Genomic DNA, 24,366 nt, shown 5'->3' on the forward strand with positions numbered 1-24,366 from the left:
GATGATGTCATTTCTGTGAATGAATGCTCACTTAAAATGGCATGTCCTGGTGAAATCTCATTGTGGGACTAGCTCAAAATGGCTTTGAGTGAAGGTGAAAGTGAAGTGATTGTCATTGTGAAACACTGCAGCACAGCACACGGTGCACAATGAAATGTGTCCTCTGCATTTAACCCATCACCCTTGGTGAGTAGTGGGCAGCCATGACAGGAGCCCGGGGAGCAGTGTGTGGGGACGGTGCTTTGCTCACTTGCATCTCAGTGGCCACCGCTGCACAAAGGCTGAATTTTGGAAAGAGACTTCAGATATATTATTAGCCCTATAGACCACTAAAACCTATATAAAAGCAAAAAAAGAAAACTCATAATAGGAGACATTTACATGGAGGAGAGCATTCAATATCCACATCAAAAACATCTGATATTGTGGGTGTGGCCCATGTGACCTCTGGCCTATTGCTGGAGTGTTCGTAGGGAGTCTGGGACACATTCAAGTGCATGTCCATAATGCCTATAATGAGACTTGCTTCTTTCATTCTTCCTCCCATTGAGCCCATGATACATGCTGACATTAATGATGGCGGGTAATAACACAAAGTAGCCACTCAATAAAGCCACTCAAATCAATTTAAACTGGCTTGTTTTGTCTGACTTTCTAAATGTCCTTCACATGCAGTTTAAAGATAAAATGTGCAAATTTCATATCGAATTCTGTAGATTTAGTGATGGACTTCATACTAGGGGTGTTAATATTTGGTTGTAGCATACATCTACTGTGGCACTATTACAGTAGACTCATCCAGGGCCGCCCCTGTCATAGGCAATATAGGCAAATGCTAAGGGCACATCCATCAAGGGGGCACAAAGGAAAAAAGTTATCTTAAAACTAGTTAGTATTAATGTGTCTTAATATAAAAAGATGAACCCTGCATTAATTTACCTGCTTAGTAAAACCTATTGTTGTTGTAGTAATAGTAGTAATACAGTCATGGCCAAAGGTTTTGAGAATGACAGAAATACTGTTTTTCCACTATATTTTTTGTGTTGCTTCTTGCAGTTTTTGCTTCACAGGCAAGGACATTGCAGCTACCAATATTGCACCATTTATCGAATCATCAAAACTTCAAGGAGAGAGTTTTACTTTGAGATATATATTGACACACACACACACCCAACAAATGTTTATAATATTTTGTGCTACTTCAAAGTTTAAGTGGTGGCCTAGCGGTTAAGGAAGCGGCCCTGTAATCAGAAGGTTGCCGGTTTGAATCCCAATCTGCCACTTACCCGCAGCTCCCTGAGCAGCTTGTCATGGCTGCCCACTGCTCACTAAGGGTGATGGGTTAATAGCAGAGGACACATTTCGTTGTGTGCACCGTGTGCTGTGCTGTGTATCACAATGACTTCACATTTACTATCAAGTGAGTGGACAAGTGACTTTAATCATAAATCGTTTCCTTGGCTGTTAAAGTCTGATAAACAGCCCACTGTCATGTACTGTTCAACCAACTTTGACAATCAGACACCCTCAGAGACAACCAAGCAAACATACATTTTTGCCTTCCTACTTTAGGCTCATGTTTGGGTCCCTGACATCACTCAGTTCTCGCTGACCTTTAACCCCTCTAAAGCTTTCTCTGTTTTCTCTTTTCCCTCTTGCTTGCAGGTGTGCATGTGTGAGTTTATTGAAAGTTTTACTTTGTAAAAAGACTGTAGAGGCTCAAAAATTCAAAGTAGTTGTAACTGTATAAAAGGTCAAACTTCGTATAAACAAATATTACAAGCTTTAATTCTCAGAGCAGAATATACAGCCTGACCCACAGTGCATACTGCTGGGACTCAGGTGAGTGTGAGGAAGAGAAAAATATAGAGTTAATGTCTCAAGGGAGGAGGTAATTTGCTGAAAAGCACATAGTCCTTTTTAAAACACATATTGGGTCAGAAGAGCCTCAAGCCAGCCTAGTTCACAGTATGGTTCAGGTTACAAAAAGATGGACCCTTATTATGTCCAGCTTTAATATGAGGCTCCCCTGGCACATTGTAGCCAATGTTCCAAACATGTTAGTGATTTAATAGTTATTTTCAGGCTAAAATTATAAAAAGTAGAACATTTTTGAAAACCAAAGTATATCGTAAAGTGTTACAGGATGTCCCAAATGACCTATGAAAGATCTTTGAATGTCAATCTACAAGACTTGTTCACTGTTTGAAAATTAGTTCGGGGTGACACAGGAAATTTGTTGGCTGATTGCACATTGTTGGTCTTGGATTCTCTGTATTAACAAATTGCTACTTTCTGTGTTCTCTCTGTGCATGGTAATTTACTGACTTTTCCACTGGCATCCTTGGCAAGCACATAGTCCTTTTTAAAACGCATATTGGGTCAGAAGAGCCTCAAGCCAGCCTAGTTCACAGTATGGTTAAAACACAGATTTTTAAAACACACACACACACACACACACACACACATGTGTGTATGTGTGTGTGTATATATATATATATATATATATATATATATATATATATATATATACACACACGTGTGTGTGTGTGTGTGTGTGTATAAAACTTTTGTGATAGTATAGCAGATGATTAGAATAAGGTGGAACACTATAGGATAGAATCAGTGTGACTTTTAGCTCTTAATAAATAATTGTAGAATGGAGGCAGGCTGATGTTTTAGTTGCGTTATGAATTACAGGCTCTGCAGCTGTTGAGGTAATGTGTCACGGCCGATGCAGCCCTTTTATTTCCACACTCACCCAATGCTATGACCCCACTAGCATGTGATGCTAATGAACGCCGTCCACTTAAAGGCTGAAAGTGACAATAAATGCACATTTGTCATTGGCAGTCTTGTGCATCCAGCAGAGATTATAATTAAATTTGACGCTAATAACATAAGACATAAAGTAATTTTTAAAAACATCTGATTATGATGTGGAGGAACTGATGTGGAGGAACTCAGACATGATTAATCTCTGATTGTTTTGATCAATTAATATCTGACAGTGGGGATGGGCTCTGATGGATCCTTCACACGTCCCCTCCAAAGGCCCAAAGCTGTCAATTGTCATTGATGCCTTTTTCCCCATACTTTTTCAAAGGATTCATGCTTTACCCCTTCTTTCACAAAAAAAACAGCTCTATCCATCAATCCATCTATCTATCTATCTATTCATCCATGAACAAAATTAGAATGTATCCGTAACCTTAATTACTGCAAGGAGTCTAAAGATTTTAATAATATAAAGAACATTTAATCTCACAAAATGTAACAACCCCATGGAAAGAGGATTGTGGATTGCTCAAAGACTGTGCTAGCACTTTTATCAAAAGAGAAAATTACTTTGTTAGATAGAGTGAGATGTGAACTTTGTTTGAACAAAGGAGATACAAGAAGCTCTGAACACATCAGTACATGCTGCAGACACACTGGGTTCTTATCAAGGCTTTTTTTAAATCAATCAGTTGCTCTTGCTAACAACTATCATAAATCAGAAGGTTGTCGATTCGAATCCCGAGCCACCAAGGTGTCACTGAGGTGCCACTGAGCAAAGTACTGTCCCCACACACTGCTCCCTGGGCACCTGCCATGGCTGCCCACTGCTCACTAAGGGTGATGGTTAAAAGCAGAGGACACATTTCGTTGTGTGCACCGAGTGCTGTGCTGCAGTGTTTCACAATGACAATCACATCACTTTCATAAAGCACTGCATTTAGAAAAGTAATGTTCACTGCTGTCACGATTGGGTGCCCCTGGAGACGCACCTGGCACCAATCTGCATGACAGCAGGGTAGGTTATAAAGGACTTGTTGGAGCAGTCGGTCAGGGCTGCGACATTTTATGTGGACCATGCAACTAATGAGCTTAGTTATTTTCAGTTCTGTCAATCGGCAAAAGCCTGCTGGTTTGTTTGTATTTTTTTTTCTCCTTTTGTTTCCCCTGTTTCGGTCCTCACGTCAGTTTGGTTTTTGTTTAATAAATCATTGTTTGCATTATGTCCCACCTCTGTGCTTCATTCAGCTCACGGACGTGACAACTGCTGGGTTCTGAATATCCTCACCTCACCCATCCCGAGTATGAAGCCTCATTTTCATTTGACTAGTGCCATTTTATTTTGCCATTTTCATCACCAGTTTTGGGACTCAGCCCCATCCTGTTGTTTTATTAAGTTCATATGAAATTCTCCATATTCGTTTTCTCTACTGGGAGTAATGAGAGGTGTTATGAGCTGTATCAATCAATTAATATACATTTATTTATATGGCACTTTTTTGTACACAAAGCACCTAACAAATAGATAGTGCTCAAGGCCCCAGGGTAGCTAGCCATAGGAAACATAGGTAACTGAGTCTAGGGCCACCTTGAGGGGACCCTAGACTCAGCAAGGGGATCCCATTCTCCTATAGTCAGCACTGGATTACAATTCAATACATTCAGAAATGTATGCCATATAAAGGTTATTGCAGTCACTTCATGAATGTGTATAATGAATTAGCATCCAGATAGTGTGCTAGAGTCCCAGCAGGCGACTAACAGATGGGGAGGTTGGCCATGTGACATGATCACTTCGAACCAGGAAACTCCCCAGGCAGGAAGGATAGTGAAGGATAAAGTCCCACTATAAAACTTTTATGTATTTATTTATTTATATTATAATAATTATTATTGTTATTAGTTATATTATTAGACCTAGCAATAATTATTAGATCTTAATGTATGTATAATTGCTATTGGATGTGTAAGATGGGACATTCTGCAGGACCACAATGCTTCTGCAGCATTTTGTCTTGTAGGAGAGGTCATTGCCTCATTTTTCTCCATATCTTTGTCAAACAGCATTACCGCATTTAACAGCCTTCCCCCGAATAAAAGGTGCGAAGCATTAGGATCGCCTGCTCTCTTTGTCTGCCCCAGACGGGAGACACAGGGGGCATGACAGGACAGAAACAACTAATTCTGATTGGTCTGTAGCAACTTCATGGGTGTCAAATATATACAAGGAATTTCTCTTGTGATCTCTGGGCTTCCATCTTCTTTTCCATCGGTAACTGGGAGTCTTTTCTTATTTGTCTGTTTCTCCTGGCTTTTCTCTGTCCCTTCTTTTCTCCTTTCTTTTATTTTGGGGTTATCTGTAACATTGGTAACTTTTTTACACACAATATTTACATGTAACTGCAATATTAATTTACCGGTCTTAATAAATTAGAAACTGCTCATCCTTTTAACCACTATTGTGCCATGACTCTTTCAGCCAGGTAACATCCCATCTTACAGATGGCATATTAAAATCATTTTTACTCTAGCATTTCATCTTGTGTGTGTGTCATCTCGAGGGTCTCCACCAGTTCTTCGGTTTTCTCCCACCATACAGATGCATGCAGACTAGGACAACTGATGGCTCAAAATTGGCTTTAGGTGTCAGTGGGCCTAAACCCCTGCTTTAGGCTCCAGAACCCACAGCCTTGTTGAAATTAAGTCAGTGAGCAAGTCTTATTGTTGTGGTTATTAAATCTTTTCTTATTTTCCTTGTTAGGTGGGGGGGCACACTATGCTACCGATCCGCTGGATGCCACCTGAGAGCATCATGTACAGGAAGTTCACCACAGAGAGTGATGTCTGGAGCTTTGGTGTAATCCTCTGGGAGATTTTCACTTACGGCAAGCAGCCGTGGTTCCAATTAGCCAACAATGAGGTACTGCACACAGTCGCACCAGCAGTTTTCTACAATAATCTTTCAGAGGACCATGCTAACCAGTCAGAACTGCTCAGCTCCACACACACACATAGAATGAGAAAAATACTTACTGCAGTTAGCTGTTCTTCACAAGAATTCTATTAAAATCTGTAATCAGCTTGTGACCTTCAAGGATCACAGTTTATTCTGTTTGCTAAAGATGGCAGTGACTTCCCCTGTTAGTCATGCACCTCCTTTAATTCAGCGTTATGTAATGGCTGAGTAATCCTTGTTTCCCCGGACAAGGCCATTGTCAAATGTAATAACGGTCTTCAACGGAGACTGAGGGGGGGACCACTAATTCACAGCATTTTTTATCCAGCCACAGAATTGTGCAGCAAGAGCAGCAAATTGCTCTATTTTTAAGTGTTGCCTGTGGGCACCATGTTTAAAGAGGAATGGAATCAATTAAGACTTAATCCACGTTGACAAAAGCCGACCAATTAAATGGATGGACCATGAGTGGTGTGTGTCACAAGGACTGACAGTCATAATCAGTCATAACCACACCAATCTGTCTGGACACTTCAACCATCACTGATTTCACATGCACATACACACACACGTTAATTCACAGCTCATTTGCTCCATGGTCAGCTGTAATTGAAAAAAAAAGGCAAATTAATCCTTGTGTGCCATGTCACATACAAATGAGGGCGATAAGAAATTAACCTTGTCGTCACTATTCAATTATGCATAAATAAAATCCATTTATTTATAGATGTATTATTTTCTTTAATGTATTTTTTCAGGAAATTAAGTGAGCTACTCAATTAGTATTGTTAAAAAAACAGTATATACACTATTGGCTGCATAATGGATGAAATCGGTAATAGAATAGAATAGAGATGAGATGGCCATGCAACATTGATTGCTTTTTGAATCTGTATTATGAATGGGACATTTTGAGAATATCAGAATTGCTTGTATTTTTGGCTGCTATCATCATTGGTCATCACAGTGGATAGAGCCTTTCATTGTGTAGTGACTGGAATTATAACAGTCCTCAAATATATATGAATTGTGATGGATGCAGGCTATGCAGATCATGATTATAAAGTAACAGTAACTTTTGGACTTTTGTAGTCCTGATGAATGAAAGAGATTAATAACTTTGCAGACTTTTGCGTTAGGTGCAAATATGACCTCAATAACTCATCCTTAATAACACAGTTTGGAAACATCTTATGGGAAACATTTATTTGAAGACATTAATTGTTTTATTCTCAACAATAGCTTGAGCCCAAAACATTTAAATGGTTTGAATTGGACAATATTGGCAGGAGTTTTGAGTGAATTGTAACAGTTTAAAAAAATAGTATTTAAATTGAGGATGATAAAAATGACCGTTCTGGAACATTGCTGAAGGGGGTAACTATTCTTGACTGTCTCTGCCCTGCAGGTCATTGATTGCATCACTCAAGGGCGCGTGCTGGAGCGGCCACGGCTCTGTCCTAAGGAGGTGTACGACATCATGCTGGGCTGCTGGCAGCGGGAGCCGCAGCAGCGACTCAACGTTAAAGATATCCAGAAGATTCTGTATGCTTTGGGCAAAGCCACACCGGTCTACCTTGACATCCTGGGCTAGAGTCTGCATCAATCCAGGAAGAACCCAAAACCACATGGACCTGTTCACTCCGTGCTCAGACACTAACAACAGTGTGGGGACTTAAGTGCCTGCTACATCTTTCGATAAGAGTCCTTTAAAAATGAAAAAAGCACTTTTACATTTTGTTTACCTGCATATATTAATGTACAGTTATACTGTATGAAGCGGATTTCCCCTTTTTTCATTCTTTGTTCTTAAAACAGCCTACTTTCAAAATTCAACAACATGGAAATAATTTCATACAAATTGAGGACACTTTCTGTTCAATTTGGTATTGTGGTTTAAATTCGGTATTTTCTGATTTAATTTATTTTTATTTTTTTACACAAACACTCATAATTTGTCTCTAGATAATTTTTTTTTTTTTTTCACAGCGTTGATGGCTGCCAAGTTTCTTGCTAAGGGTGGACAATCTTTTGGACCACTGCTTTGTTGTTGTCAGACTATTGGCAGGGAAAAAGCCTTACTGCACTCTGATTTGCTGGACCTTTCCTCTGCCTCTCAAGGAGCTATCCAATAGGGCTTTGAATACTAGGAATGGGAGAAAAGCTTTCTAGTGAACGAAAGAACTCCTTGGAAAGGAAGAGCCACCAATCAATTAAAATTTATGTAAAACTGAATGTATATAATGTACATTGTGTTACAAGTATGTTAACTTAATTTCTTATGTAGACATTTTTTGTTCTTTGGCGTACAGTTATGGTGAGTGAACTTCATAAATACTATGACTTTTGAAAATTTATTTATTTAATAATTTATATATTTTTTTCATTTTGTATTTTAGTTGTAATTTACCCAGACACTCACAGAATGTATGCTTAATTTTTTTAAGGTATATTTAAGCACCATTGGAGTGACATTTAATGACATCTATTACCACCCAGTCCAGTTTATGAAGTTATTTTAAAAGTCATTCTTGTTAGAGAGAGAGAGAGAGAGAGAGAGAGAGAGACAGAATTGTGTGGGAAACTAAGTGTGAAAGTCAGCAAATTTGACATTCCACGTGTCCATGTCCTGCCAGGCAACCATTAATTCATTAATCCATCCATCAGGACTGAAGAGAGGGCTGTTCACCTCTTGGCCATTTCAGTGTGTAAATGTTGAAATTAAATTCCCAAAGAACTCCCAAATACAGATGTTTCAAGTTAAACCAATATTTTATTTATGAAGGTATATGCTTTAAAACCAGGATCCTTCAGACCAGCATGGTAGCTTTTACCTTGTAGAACATTACATCATATAGTGCATTTCACAACTGTGAAATTTCCCTTCTGACTTGATTTAAATATGTCTTTAGACAAATGGAATCTTGGAGTATCTATATTATTCACAATGCATTGAATATGGAATATGATGGACTCCTGGAAAGTTTTTTCAGGCCTTAGGCCAATAGAAAGCTTTATGGTCTTTTACACCTGGCTTGAGATCCAAGAGCATGGTAGTTTATATGGAATGCTGATCTAAATGGGAACTCTAAAAACTCACAAAACACAATGATTCATAGGTAGAGGTGATTATACACTAATGAAAACCAACAATAGATTTTAGTGATATATACTGCCCTTTCTTCTAAATTCTACTCTGGTAATTAAATGTTTCTAGCTGAAATGTAAAATTTCCTAACAGCCTCCTCTGTACTTCTGTCTTTTTTCTCCTGTATACATTATTTATGAATGCTGAACTGCACGGCTCCACTGTCCACTGAAGGCTCCCGTTATGTGAAGTTGGTTTGAAATGCTGTGGTCATTTGATGCATGCAGCCCCTGTACTCAGTGTGTTTTCTGACAGTAGTGAAGTGTGTCAACAGGTGATGGAAGGACAACAGGTGATGGACGTGACAGTGTGTCAGGATTTCCTCAGAACTTTTTTTCCATAGAACATGTGGTTGTGGTTGAGAAGAAGAGTGTGGGGAGTGAGATTGGAGTTAATGGGAGGGGAAGATTCTAATTGATTATAGCCATTGGAGATTGGGGAGGGGTATGGTAAGGGTGTTCAGAGGTGACAGCCAGTGTGTGATCTAGAGGAGGTGGTTCTTGATAGATTAGGGTGAGAAGAGGACGTTTGGAGCTTGGAGGCCATGCATGGTGGAGGATAATGAAAGGGAGATCTGTATTGTACCTGCTGAGAATAACAGAATTTAGGCATGATCCGCAGTCCAGCTGAGGAGGAATTGGGGGGCTTGACATGGAAGGTGACAGGCCCAAGGGCTTTGTGTCCTCCAGTGCACTGCGGTAACTCTAAATGGCTTTGGTGTGCACCAGCCGCTGGAAATAACCAATGAAATGACTTTGTAGGCCTGGCCTTCCCTAGATAGCCTTTAAAATGTGATTGGAGGGCATTCGGTAATCCCCCTGAGATGAGTGAGAGTGTGTGTCTGAGTGTGTACGTGTGCATATATCTATATGTGTGTATAAGTAGCAGGTTTGCTAAGATGCTGAAGGTCATGTAGCACAGAAGAGCACATGAGCAGGGTTTAAAGTCATCATCACCACAAAAAGCCAAAGAAAGACAGCATGTCATCGCGTCATCGGCCCATTTTTCTGTCTGATGTTGAGCACTGATGAGGAGCACTAAACAGCCCCTGAAATTAGCTGCCAGGCTGGAATTACACACAGATGGAAAAAAAATTAACTGCCAGATTAATCTCAGTAAAAAATAAATAAATAAATAAATAAATGCAGTCAGCTTGCTCCATCCATGTTTAGCATAAGTGCTGAGGAAGCAGAACCCACTACCTGAAAAGGGTGTGGCATCCCCCTCAGGCCAAGGCCATCAAAATATTTAATTAAAGATGTTTATCTAATACCTGTAATTTATTCCTGGATTATCAGACACCTCTGTGAAATCAGGAGTTCCTCGTTCTTCTGAGGGGGGTTGAGTGCCACTGTTCACCATGCCTCATTAAAACATTGCAGATAACGACCATACGTACAGTAATGCAGCTGGAAAGAAGAGTCTGTTCAGAGACTTTTCTGAAAAAGCCAGAGTCCAGTGTAGTTTTTAGAAAGCCACATGGGGTTCTGGTGGTGTTCCCAACTCTCCTCTTGCTGACAAGCAGAAAATGAAGCAACATATATATGCTTATATGCTGTAGGTCCTTACTTTATTGTTTAATTATTCTACATAAACAAACAAAAACAGAAGTAAATAATTAATAAAATACATTTTTGAAATAAACATCAAAAATAGGAAATAAAAAATTTATTATTCTTATTTTATCAAAATCAAAGAAGTGATTCTGCTGTACGTAAAGTTGTTTTGAAGCATAATAACTAAAAGCTGCATACCCACTAGACAGAAAAATAAAAAAGCCTTTATTATCACTATAGAAGTACAGCAAGATAGCGTTTGGAGCAAACCAGCAGATGCACATGTCATTTGTCTCAATAGATTTAGAGATTTCTTATTGATGCAAGATAAATGTGTACAGAAAAACTATGTAATGAAAACAAATGTCAAGCCAGTGGGTCAGTTCAGCTCATTTCCTAGCGGGAGGGAAAAATCAGACAGGATGCCTCCACAGTGATGTCCACATGAGCCTTCATGCTACTGCTGCATCATTACTGAACTCATCATGCTCCTCTCTGTGCTACGGTGGCAGGGCTTAGGACAGTGACTCCATCTCCGGGGTCAGTAGGGTTAAGGATTTCCTGTTGTGCTCTGTACCATCACACCCATAAAGAATTCCAGTCGTATAACAGCCTGAATCCACTATGCAGCTTGTCCTGGGATGGAGGGGTATAGCTTCTGTTTTCTTTATCAGACAGATTGCAACAAGGCCAGGCCAATTCCCTCCGAGGAGCAATTTAACCTTTAATTTCACCTTTAATTGGATTCCATTTTAACTTGGTGGTGGCTGAAAAGTGTACCAGGCGCTGGCTCACATCTGCGGGATGTTACTTATTGTGCTGGGAAATGCCTGTCCCCCCCAAAGGCTCAAGATTAACGCCGATTTGTGGATGCATTTTTGGGTGAGTGTGCTGTGCATTTGTGATCCTATATCTGTGCCTGGTAAACTATGGGTTGGTCAGTTAGGGACGTCATTAATCCTGCAGTCAGAGGCTGGCATGTCACAAACAACCAACTTGAGCCCTGCTCAATCAGTCAGAATATACATAATTTGTGATAAGGATAAAGCCTTCCAACCTTGATTTGTCAATGACAAAATGATGTGAAATAACATAAAATGGTTGCAACATAAAAATCTGCAATGGTTATCTGCATCACTATGCAGTGGGATGTAAGTTAAAGATCTCCTGACATGAAAAATTCACTTAGTGAGATTATTTAACATTAATACGAGTTTCCCTAGCCTGTCTATGGTCCTCAGTGGCTAGAAACGCTGATAGGTGAAAAGAGTGCTTTGATCATTCTGTTTCACCATTCAGAGAGCAGCAGCTCAGACAGTCGAATCTGGAATTTGTCCCCTTATGTAGTCATAAAAAAGATTACCCACCCCCTAAAAAATAAACTCCACCAACTGTTATGGATTGAAAACATGCAAAGCATTGCAGTTGCTCAGTGATTGGATGTAAAAATCAGCACAAATGTGTTTTTTCTAGTTCTGTCACGTGAGCCTCTGAAGAACCAGTGGGTTTCTGGAAAAACGGCAACATGACTTCCTGTTTGTGGCAAACATTGTGGTTGGTGAATAGTGTTGATGACGTCATTTCTGCGAATGCCTGCTCAACTTCTATAGGCCGCTCTCCTCCTTGTCCACCTTTCTCCTCCTCATTAGCATTTAAAGCTACAAGAGCAAAGTGGCTGTAATTCTGCACCAAAGCTGAATTTCGGAAAGAGACTTTAAATACAGTATTAGGAGACCAACAAGACCAATATATATATTTTTTAATTCATAATAGGAGACCTTTAAATGTAACAAAAATAGCACACATTCTGAAAGGTAATAACCATGGTCATATGGCATGTTTATCATTTCCAGTACATACTTCCAATTTCAGACAATCAATATTCACACCTGGAGGTGTAGCACAAAACTGGGCCCATCATTTCTCCATCCAGGCTTTACTCCAGATTGGAATAAACATCACACCAATCAATGCCATTCAAAGTCTCTGGCTCACTATTCAACATCATATATGTAGTCAGAAATGCATGTGATGGCTGTGTTGTCTACAGACTTAGTATTGCCAGATTGGGTGGTTTTCAGAAGGATATTTTGGGCAACATGGTTGTCGAGAATGGATACCAAAAGTAGTCCATGGTAACTAGTCTTGGCTGTCAAATGCTTTTCAGAGTGTATGTTTTTCCTGTTATTCAGGATGACTGAACAAAATGTGACAAATTAGACAAAATGTGACCATTTTAAAATACTTCAGCTTTGAAAAGCAGAAAGACTTTCATATATGCTATTTTAAAATTCACTTCTGACTACTATTAGCCATAGCAGGCCATGTACTGGTAGGTCAGGGAAGCACAGAAACTATATCTAACTAGCTCAAAGAACTGAAAAACAGGTGTCTGTGGAAAAGCTTCCAGCTCAGGGCTCCTACAGATTCTGTTATGTTGTATTGCGTACAAGTTCTACATACTGCATTATATGAAAATGTTCTCACAGAAGTACATGACAAGTTACACTTGTAGAGAAATGGGATCCACTTGAGAATGGCCTTATTAAGCATTAGGCTTATACCATCAAGGCGTCACACAAGACCCAATAAAGCATCAAAAATTCCAATAAAATCATGATCCAAGCACAGCGTCTAATCCATCGTTGACTATATGAGAACTTGTCAGGAATCAGGATGTGTCTAGCGTTTGCAGTATTGATAGGCTCTGCAGTTTCCTGACTTCATCTCCTGTTCCTTTGCTCTCCAGTGCAGCTGCAAGACTAAGCCATGATACATACATATACCTGCATATATTCCTCCTCATCTATACACACATGTACATGTCTTTCTGACATGTCTACTGTACTGTACTGTCCATCTTCCTGTGTGTGTTGTACTGTGCGAGGGAACAAAGCCCAGAGGCCGTGATTTGCATCCTTATAATTTCTGTCTGTGATGAGTGTTCCCGTAATTCCTTGTGTTTTCCATCTCCATGATGCTGCGTGCGGCTTAATTAATCACCCTGTTACAGCCTCGGGTCCCTGTGATAATGTGTTTCCCATGCCTAATACTAGCTGAGTACCAGTTTCTCTCTTTAGCATTTCTGTCGTCCTGTCCGACATTTCTGAGTGATGCAGGAGCGATGTGTGCTCTGTTTGTACCTCATCTTTACTTCACTGTGTTATGTTGACTTATCCATGTATAAATGAAAACTGTTGTAACTTAGTATGTATCCAGCAATGATTTATGTAGAATTATTCTATAAATAAACAACACCAAAAAAGTGAGTTTTTGTTCTGAGGAAAAGGAGCTAGTTCTGTAACATTACATTTTACATTTACAGCATTTACCAGACGCCCTTATCCAGAGCGACATACAATCAGTAGTTACAGGGACAGTCCCCCCCTGGAGACACTCAGGGTTAAGTGTCCTGCTCAGGGACACTGTGGTATTAAGTGGGCTTTGAACCTGGGTCTTCTGGTTCATAGGCGAGTGTGTTACCCACTAGGCCACCACTACCCACTTACTTAGGCTACTACAATTAAATATCATTATTCAGTTAACAAACAGTCTCTATATAGACTCACATTCTTGGGACATACAGCCCACTCGTACAGCAACACAATTTGAATGACATGTTTTTCAGATCACGTGAAATTTTATGTGCCAAGTCTTTAAATGACTTAAAACAGATTTCGCTATTTTTATGTATTATTTTTTTGCAATGAACATTTGTGCAGCATTTGTGAGTTTATGTAAAAAATAACATGGTTTTGCAATCCATTTTGGCACCCAGGTGCAAAGTGTGTAGGTGTGTGTGTGAGTGTATTTCTGTGTGTGTGTTGGCTGACCCGCACATGCAGCCCAGACGTGACACTTTTGTCACACTCGTATGCATTTTGAGTGTGGAAATCACTTAGACTCCAAGTTGGGGTGGTCTCCGCAATTTGTCGGAGGCTCAGTGCTCCTGTCGCCCAGCCTGCTCTCTTGCGATAACCTCCCGAGCCCCATCACCAGCCCTGAGCCCCAGCTTTTTTCTGTCCGCATTGGTTCTTAAAATAAAAAGTAAACAGTCTACGACTGAGGCGCTCCAGCTGTACCGACACTTACCGATCCTGGTCATCATGTGAGCGGAGACTAGCTGAGCCAATCTTGAACCCAGTGATATTTGTTACACACATTATTTAAAGAATAAGGGGCAGTGGTGGCCTAGCGGTTAAGGAAGCGGCCCCGTAATCTGATGCCGATTCGAATCCCCGAACCACTGAGGTGCCCCCTGATCACCAAGGGTGATGGGTTAAAAGCAGAGGACACATTTCATTGTGTTCATCGTGTGCTGTGCTGCAGTGCTTCACAATGACAAATCACTTCACTTTCAAATGTGTGTAATTATGTGTAATCAGTGCAAGAAAAAGTAACAACACAAGAGATGCAAAACCAGTATTGCTATGGTTTTATTAAAATTAATGTGTAAGTAGACAGTATATCGCAAAACTGCGAGTTAAAGGCCAGAAATGCCAGAATGTTGGTAGGTGACAGGGAAGCTAGACAGATATAGTGAAGTCCCACAGGTAATAATCAGGATGACTGTGGCTACTCACCAGTAGGAAACAGAACACATGCACACATGGGGGAGGAAGAGACTGAACATTGTATTCAGGAGGAGTACAGGCATCCACCAACAGAAACATGCTGACCTTCATCAAAGAGTGCCACTGTGGCTCAGCACTGATCATTTTTAATCATTAACTCACTGCTAATCAGGCTATTAATTGTAAAGAATGGCATCTTCTAGCAGCAGGGCAGTTGTCAAGGTTCCTGAAGATTTAATGAGGTCAGGGCTCTTCTCCACCGATGTTGGTTTATTTGGTCAGTGGGAGACGAGGCGATCAGACAATGAAGATGGCCTGCCACTGAGCACCGGCCCTGTGTGATGCAGAAGATGGAGTCCTAGGATGTCTGCGGTCTGCATGCTAAATGAAACGTCTGTCTTTAATCAAGATGCACTGGAGTCAGGTGGAGACACACACCTCCTGTCCTTCCTGCATACAGATTCGACTGACACCTCTCTGCAGCATGGACATTATTATCTGGTGAAATTTTCTGCATGTAATTTTACATTTTCTCAATGGTTGAAACCTTACCAAAGTGGCCTGATGGTGGCTTGGTAGTCAGAGTTTAATTATACATCATTTTGCTATTACTTGAATTTACATCAGCTTATCAAGAGCAACAAAATCATCTTCATAGAGTTTAAAAGCAGTCATACAGCTTTTAAAATTGATCAAACCCTGATATTAAAAGTTAATTACTTGAGCTCAAGTCTGCCTGAGGTGCATGTATACCACTCAATCAGGTCTCATTCTGCTGAGAAAGTCATTAACTGACATTATACTTTATTTCTCATTTCTTTAACTTTTCACCAGAACCATTAATCATTCATAAATCTGTATCTGTTTCTGTATTCAGAACTATTCAGATTTTCAGGATCCAAAAATGGATACATATCATTGAATAACCTGTACGTCTACAGTATTTATCAGATGCCCTTATCCAAAGCGATTTATAATCAGTAGGTACAGGGACAGTCCCTCGGAGCAACTGAGGAGAAGAGTTGGGAGGAATTTTGTCTCATTCATCTCTGCTACACTATTCTAGCAAGTCTGGAGGACACAACATTCTTGGTTCCACTTTAACTCAGTACATTTGAAATGAGCTTTGGCCCACAGCGTTTCAACATCATATTAACATGTGTATTCTTCTTTTCATGATAGATTGCCATGGCAGCAATAAATGCAGGTTCAATCTCAGTGTTCACAGACAGAATCATATTTGTTCGCTGCCTGAGGGATGGAAGATCACAGCCATCCAACTTTGAATATCATCGGCAGTAGATAATCAAATGATTCTGAGAATTTGTTGAAATTTTATGAACACTGACAAAACAATAAATTAATTTTGTTGATATACCAATGAATTTCCTTGCTTTAAATCTGAATAACAATGGATGAATCAAATAATTAATTCATTGTTCACTTTAGTTGTATGAATTAAGGTTTGGCACATGAGTGTTAACCATGCCCACTGCTGAGCTAAGTTTGCATCAGCATATATAATACTATATAACACTGCCCACAGGTCTCTGAATTTACAATGGACAAATATACTGTATGCCTAACGTCATAGCTTATATGTAAGAGAAAATGCAGCATTTTAAAGACCAAACAGCTGATTAGACGCTTGAATGTTATGTAAATGACTAAGGTTCAGCAGGGACGACTGTCAGGCTTCATGATAGGGCTGTAAAGAATCCTGTAAACATTGGAAGATAAGCAGCTATTTTCCTGTCTGTATTCCCACATTGTAGTCTGATAATCCTGCTGAAGTTGTTAAAATGCTCTGCACATGTTCTCTGCAATGCACTTTTTGTGGTAATCTCTTAGGTAGCTGCTTTGCAGCATTAAAACTCTGTGGGGATGAACGTGAACACTAGCACTGGCAAGACATGAATAGTTTATGAAGCCAGCGGACCACACAGCCTCCATGCTGCTGTTTTAATACTAAGTATATTGAGAAATAGTCTCACATGTTGGCCTTTTTGATATGCTGGTTGCACTGGATGTCTCCTTTGTTCAACTATGTTCAACTTAGCCAGGTCCCATATCACCCTTTCTCTCTATATAGACTGAAATGCTAGATAGTGAGTAAGACTTTTCCAGTGTTTGCAGCACGTTTACGGAAGCCTGCTTAAAGTGATGATGACACTTCAATACTGACAGGCAGGCTGAACAAGGAAAATAGTTTTGTTCTCTCTTCTAATTAACACACTAATGCCAAACTGTTCATGACTACACTGACATCCTTTCCCACAGAACCCCTGTCAAGGATTAGAGCCTACTAAATGAAGTGGTGATCTCCTAACTTTTACTCTTCCAATTATGCTTGGAACTCGCATCAAAATGTAAAGGTAAGCTGAAAACTGACAGCAACTTCTGCTTTTAAGACTGTTTCTTCTGTCCTGGCGTTTGGTGCTTTGTGGATATAATTCAGGGTCAACGCTAAAATATGGTGAGTAAAGTCTTTATGCAGCATAAAGACATTTCTTATTGTCATGGCCACAGTTCCACCAGTAGTACGGTGTTCTACACCCCAGATAAAAGCCGGACAGCCATCTGGGTGCTGCATGCTCATAGAGATCATTTTTTCTTGACGCTAGCCTTATTGAATATGATAACGTTATCATAATTCGACCTCTTGCCCATCTCTTGGAGCCCCCCCCTGGAGCAACATAGGGTAAAGTGTCTTGCTCAGGGACACAATGATAGTAACTGGGATTTGAACCTGGGTGTCACGATGGCTGGACATGGTGAAGAAGGACAAATACGCACAATGTCACGAGACAGGGGTTTAATGCATGGTACACACGACAGGGTAAACATCACCAGACAATGACCCGACTGCAAACAGACACAAACAGGATCGATTTATACACTCATACACAGGAGAACACGATTAGGAAACATTACACATGAAGAACATGAACCCCTGCCGGACCGGATCATGACATCACCCCCCCTCCTAGGGACCGGGCGTGCAAATCAAAATGGTCCATGAAGGGAAGGAGGAAGTCCATGAGGACGAATAGCAGCTGTCCTGCTCTGGTGGCTTCAGGCACCGGCCAAAGCACTCATCCATGGTGGACCGGCATCCTGTCCGGCGTCCACAATGCCTGCCGCTCCGGACAGTCTCCGGGAAGACCCTCTGGGAAGTCCGCCGCTCTCCTCGTCTCAGTTATCGCCGGTATCACCTGAACTGCGTACTCCCCGCCTCCGGAATCGCCAGGGGGAACATGGACAGCGTGACAGATCCTCTCGACCCCACTGTAGCTTTCATAGGCCACCGAGAGTCTGTCAAGCTTGGGGAAACGATAAAAACATGGCATGGATCAAGCAGGGAACCGGTAATTACCCATGGTGCGTAGCTGGAATCTGGAGGAGACAGCAGTGCCGGGGGAAGTCCATACCCACAATCGTGACACTGGGTCTTCTGTTTCATAGGCGAGTGTGTTAACCACTAGGCTACTACCACTCACTATACTAATGATGGTGATGGTTCACATAGAATTACTACTCCCCGGGCGCCTTTTAATGGCTGCCACTGTTCACCAAGGGTGATGGTTCACATAGAATTACTAAATACATTCGACTTACACTGTAAATGTGTTGACTTAATAACTTAAGATAAATTATGATCAGTTTAATGGGTTTTTGGGGTCTGCACACGTTAATAGCAGCATGACCATGTCTCTCCAAGAACAATAAGCACACCATCAGTCACCGATGCAATGGCCTAATTTTTTGCTGTTTCCTGTGAAGACAAAAAAATACAAAAGCAAGTGTTACGATTGGTACTTCAGTTCAGTTTACAGAAATAAATAAGATCAATGACCAAATGCTTCATTTGTGCTGGTGAACAAAGCTATGACTTTATTTGTATAAGAAAATGTCCATATTTCCCTTGAACACACTGCAAATATTTTAAAATCAAAGGAAGTGAGCCTGCCTAGGAGCATCAGTGAAACACCAACATGCTTCACTGTAGGCTTGTTGATTTCATCATATCACATCATCCACAGCGACATATATAAATGCTGTAAAATGTCCATAAACTGAATTTCAAGTTCAGGTACTTGCCCCCAGAGGTTAGTATACTGTAGTTACCTGCTTGATATTGGCTTTATCTTGTCTCCTAGTTTCTTGTTCTATTGCCACTAACAGAACTCTGTGACTTTGTACAATAAAGTTCTGGGATGAAAATGGCTGGAGATTTCCTTCCAGAGGTTGTGCTCTGCAGAGGAACACTGGAAAAGAACTGGAACTGCTTAGTCTTATGTCTGAGTAGTATGTATGAAAATGTAATTATGAATCAGACACTGGAAAGAAGACAATGTTTACAGTAATGCATGATGGTTATGTGATTGTCTGGGACTGAGACAGTGGAAACCAGTGGTATGGAGAGCAAAGTGAATTCACTTAAATATCATGGGAACCTTGGAGAAAACATAATGCCATCTGTGAGAAAGCTCAGCACCTAAAATTATTCATACCTGCAAGATTCAACATACCATTAGTTTTATATATAGCTTATAGCTTTTAACCAAACACAAACAAAAATACAAGTTTGGCCAGCTCTACGCAGTTTGGGAGAAGCTGATTATGAGACTGCAGAATTCCACTGAAGGGTGTTTTGTTGCATTTAAACAATTGTTATATAATTTTTGAGCTGTTCAAATTGTTTGTTTATTTATTTGTTGAAATAAATAAAATGATATATGGGTGAATAAGTAAAACTGAAATGTCTAACCCCATGTTCACCCAAAATTGTTGAATAAATGAACACAGGGCATGCATAGTAACAAGATCATTTTGAAAGATTTTCTTATTTGCAGTCCATAAGTAGATTTTCATAGTATTTCATTTTCAAAAAATATACATTGTGATTACTTACAAAGATTTGTAGATTTGTCTTTAAATAAAACAATAATTCCTTTTAGGACAAGGAAATTGCTTAAAGAACAATCTTGTTTTTACAGTGGGGCAAACAAGCATTTGGCATTCACTGATTGTGCAAATTGCCCCACTAAAAAAGAGAGGTCTGGAATTTTCAGTGCAAGTCACATAAATTACAGTGAAATACAGTTTTACCTGCTTTCCCTGGAACTTTCTGAGTATGTCATGTTGCAAAATGTACCTTGAGTGAATTAAAATACAAAAATGTGCATAGATATTCCCTATGCAGTCATGGGAGAGCTGAAGTATGATTGTAGGACCCATGTTTCATATGGTAATGTTTTAGTAAATGACCTCTCTATTCAGCACAAAATGTGCAGTACTTACAGGCCCACTGCATTCACAAATTGAGACTGGTGGACAAATAAAAAAAAATGAATAAAAAAATAGCACCAAACATAATGAACTGAGTTTTAACTCAGTTTAGAGATGAAGCAACTGATTTATTTAAAATACTATTCACATGGAACTGGAACAGTGTTAGTAAAATACATTTTAATCAGCCTAAGCTAGAAAGGGGAGATATCTATTTAAATAGGGTGACCAGACCAGCTATCTTCTCCGCTCCGTCTAAGGTATCCCTTTTTTCACAGTCTCAAGTCTGGTCATACTAATTTAGTAAACCTGAAGGGGAAAGCCACCAAAACAAGGGAAAGCTGACGTCCTCCAATGTTGAACTACACTGGCATGTATCTGAGTGGCTTCTGCTCATGTCCAAGCGTGGACTAGATTTCTGCTAGTTACCTGAACTTAAAATTATTTAGACTCCAAAGTACTAGTAACTCATATAAAGTTAGTGTTCTAGACAAATTGGCCAAAACCAAGTTAATACCACTTACTATTTCTTATTAAACTCAATGTTGTTTTTTACAATGTGGAACGTGCTTCAATGACTGAGCACCAAGCACCTATCCAGCACTGATTAAACGACAAACATGACCCATAGAATACCATTTTATAAGGCCATTTACTCTGATCTGTTTTAGGAGAATTAAAAATATTCATGATAATAAACATGGTTGAGAACACGGTTTAGATATTGAAAGCAATTATTTAAATTCTCATAATTCTCAGCAGCAGCTCTTAAATGAAATTGTTACTGATATGAAACTTTGTCAGTGTGCCAGATTTCCAGCATTAGACAAGCATGTGTGTGTCTTTTTGTTATGTTGTATTTTTGTTTATGGAATAAAGATGCAGTTTCTTGCTCTGAGGTATTCCTGCTAAAAAGCATGGCTTCACCCACTTACACAAAGTGCTTCGTAGTGCTTCATCTTTCTTCTGTTGCCCTGCCCTGTATGGGTGTTGTCTCTCATCAGACAAGACCCAAACCAGAGACAGTCTATCCCCTCGGGTCACCCCTGACCGATACGGCCTGAGCGTCTCTTGTATCCGAAAAACAACACCGCAGCAGCATAATGCACCTGTGTCTGACACACGCACAAACACACACACACTCACACACACATTCTTGTAACACTGTATGAGAGAGACCACAGGAGAAATATCCCTGCATGTAGCTGGTAAACCACTGGTATTTCATGCATTGGATTGATCAGACTTTTGAGAACAGAGAACAGACTTTTCTTCTTTGTATAAAATGTATATTCTGCAAAAATTATGTTTCGAGGAGAACAAAATATTTTAATATAGCTTTTGTCAGTACCACTAGAAGTGTGTAATTTATCAGCTCTTCAGGAAACAATTGTGAGGAAAAAGCAACCTAAATTGATGTATAGTAATGTATAGATATACCACATGTATATGACCACAGTTAATGTATAAAATATACACTGCTCCCAAAAATAAATGGAACTCTTAAACAACACAAATCAATCACTTTTCTTAGGAAGTAACAATAGTTGACAATCAATTTCACATGCTTTTGTGCCAATGGAATACACAACAGGTGGAAATTACAGGCAAGTAGCAGGGCGTCCCCAATAAAGGCGTGGTCCTGCAGGTGGTGACCACAGACTACTTCTCAGTTCCTGTGCTTTCTGGTGGTGCTTTCTCTCTCGTGGTTGCATGAGATGGAGTCTACAACCCACACAAGTGGCTCAGGTAGTGCAGCTTATCCAGGATGGCATATCAATGCGAGCTGAGGCAAGAAGGTTAGCTGTGTCTGTCAACGTAGTGTCCAGAGCATGGAGGTACTACCAGGAGACAGGACAGTACATCAGGAGATGTGAAGGAGGCTGCAGAAGGGCAACAACCGAGCGGCAGGACCTGCAAGGAGGAGCGGGAGGAGCACTGCCAGGGCCCTGCAAAATGACCTCTAGCAGGCCACAAATATGCATGTGTCTGTTCAAACTGTGAGAAACAGACTCCATGAGTGTGGTATGAGGACCACAGGTAGGGGTTGTGCTTCAAACCAAAATCCGTGCAGCAAGTTTGGTATTTGCCAGAGAACACCAAGATTGGCATATGTGCTCTTCACGGATGAAAGCAAGTTAACACCAAGCAGGTGACAAATGTGTCTGGGGACGCAGTGGTGAATGTGCTGCTGCCTGCAACATCCTTCAGCATGACCGGTTTGGGTCAGTAATGGTGATGAGTGGCATTTCTTTCGGGGGCCGCACAGCCCTCCATGTGCTTGTCAAAAGGTAGCCTGACTGCCATTAGGTACCGAGATGAAAGTGAAAGTGAAGTGATTTGAAGTGTCATTGTGAAACACTGCAGCACAGCACACGGTGCACAGAACGAAATGTATCCTCTGCTTTTAACCATTACCCTTAGTGAGCAGTGGGCAGCCATGGCAGGTGCCAGGGGAGCAATGTGTGGGGACGATGCTTTGCTCAGTGGCACCTAAATGACACTGTCACGACTGCGGACTTACGGGGGAAGGAAGCGCAGAGGTCTGACATACTGGGAAGGGGGTTTTATTAACAAATAAACAAATACAAATAAACAATGGCGCGGGGGCAAAAACGGGAAATAAAAGGGAATAAATGTAAACAAACCCGCAGGCGTGTGGCGAGTGCCAGAATTGAAAATTCTAACACACGGTTACATTGTCAAGTTCACGAAAATGCCGGAGACCTAGAAGGGGCGGAAACATCCGGCATTTATGGGGCGTCAGGATTGGAGTCAGGTGTGGAGCCCAGCTGCAGGCAATCCTGACAGGCACCTTGGCGGATCAGGAATCGGCAACCTTTTGATCAAGGGGCCACTTCCTTCACCGCTAGGCATGCAGCCCCCCACTATCAGAAATTATACAGTCAAGATTCCCACATTCCCACATTATACCCGCCATTGGATTCCCAAAAATGTTGCCACAGACCAATCAGATTGTCCTTTGATGTTTCTGCCTTGTCCAAGCAGGACATTTAGTGGTCATCCACCCCCAACAAGACTTTCCCGTCATGGCACCTCAGGTCATTTGTTGGCCTTTTAGCACCCTGGTGCAATTTATTGTAAGTAGAATGGTGTAAGAAGTGTGGTGTCTTTATGGACCTGGAATTTCCCATCTAACAGTGCACCACAGAGCAATTGAAGAAAGTGGATCTAGTCAACAGCTACTCTTATTTAATCCCATTCATCTGCACGGCTGCTGATTTCAGTGCAAATTCCTGTAATGCAGCAAGTCTTAATAATCTGTGGAGTTTCTAGAATTACATTGAGTTGAGAGGTGATGCTCAAAAGATTCTGCAACCCGATCCAGTGACTTGGCCCAGTTAATTTTCCAATCAATACACATTAAAAGCTTCAACTCACGGGGGGAGTTCACAATGCCACAAGCAGGAGGTGCTTTGTACTTTTTTACAATTAAGCTGTGAGGACATGCTATAAAATCACTGGGGAGTTTCTCTTTGTACTGCCGAGGAAAAAACCTCAGATATATCAACGAAAAACAAAGAGGTTATGATGGGAGAGTCAGAACATTCCCATAGCTCACTTCAAATAACATACACCTAATGAAGAGAAAAATCTACCCTGAATATATTTTCTGCAACAGGGCAAGGGTGGAATAGGATTTTATAAAATAGGAAAAAGGAAATCCAATTGGCTTCATTGTGTAAAACAAGCAGAACAAAAGGAACATAATGAAGGTCTGCACCCTCTGGTTTAAAAGGGTGGATATATATAATTTTTTGTTTGTTTTTGTGGCCAACTCATGAAAGCCAGTTGTTCATCTTCAGATGCCAGGTGTTCTTATGCATCTCTTTTAAAGCACTAGACTTAGCACTACACTAGCACTACAAAAGCACTTACTGTAATGCAGAGATGGGGACTTCAGTGTGACACTTAGACTTGAGTCACACTTAAGTTGCACAATGACTTGTGACTTTACTTTAGACTTGACCTCAACAACTTCAGACTTGACTCAGATGTTATGATTTTTGAGTCATATCTCCTAAACTATGTTCATTTCAT

General features: G+C 40.5%; 1 protein-coding gene across 1 annotated transcript in view; it reads left to right on the top strand.

Annotated features, from left to right (window-relative positions):
* LOC114766652 (NT-3 growth factor receptor-like) overlaps positions 1–8,836 on the top strand; it is a 164,381-nt gene extending 155,545 nt beyond the window's left edge. The window contains 2 exon segments of the mRNA XM_028957667.1: positions 5,540–5,698; positions 7,143–8,836. Coding sequence (XP_028813500.1) covers positions 5,540–5,698; positions 7,143–7,328 — 345 coding nt within the window. The 3' untranslated portion in view covers positions 7,329–8,836.
* Positions 8,837–24,366: the final 15,530 nt, after the last annotated feature.

Source organism: Denticeps clupeoides, chromosome 17 (assembly GCF_900700375.1).
Source record: "Denticeps clupeoides chromosome 17, fDenClu1.1, whole genome shotgun sequence".
NCBI classification, from domain to species: Eukaryota; Metazoa; Chordata; class Actinopteri; order Clupeiformes; family Denticipitidae; genus Denticeps; species Denticeps clupeoides.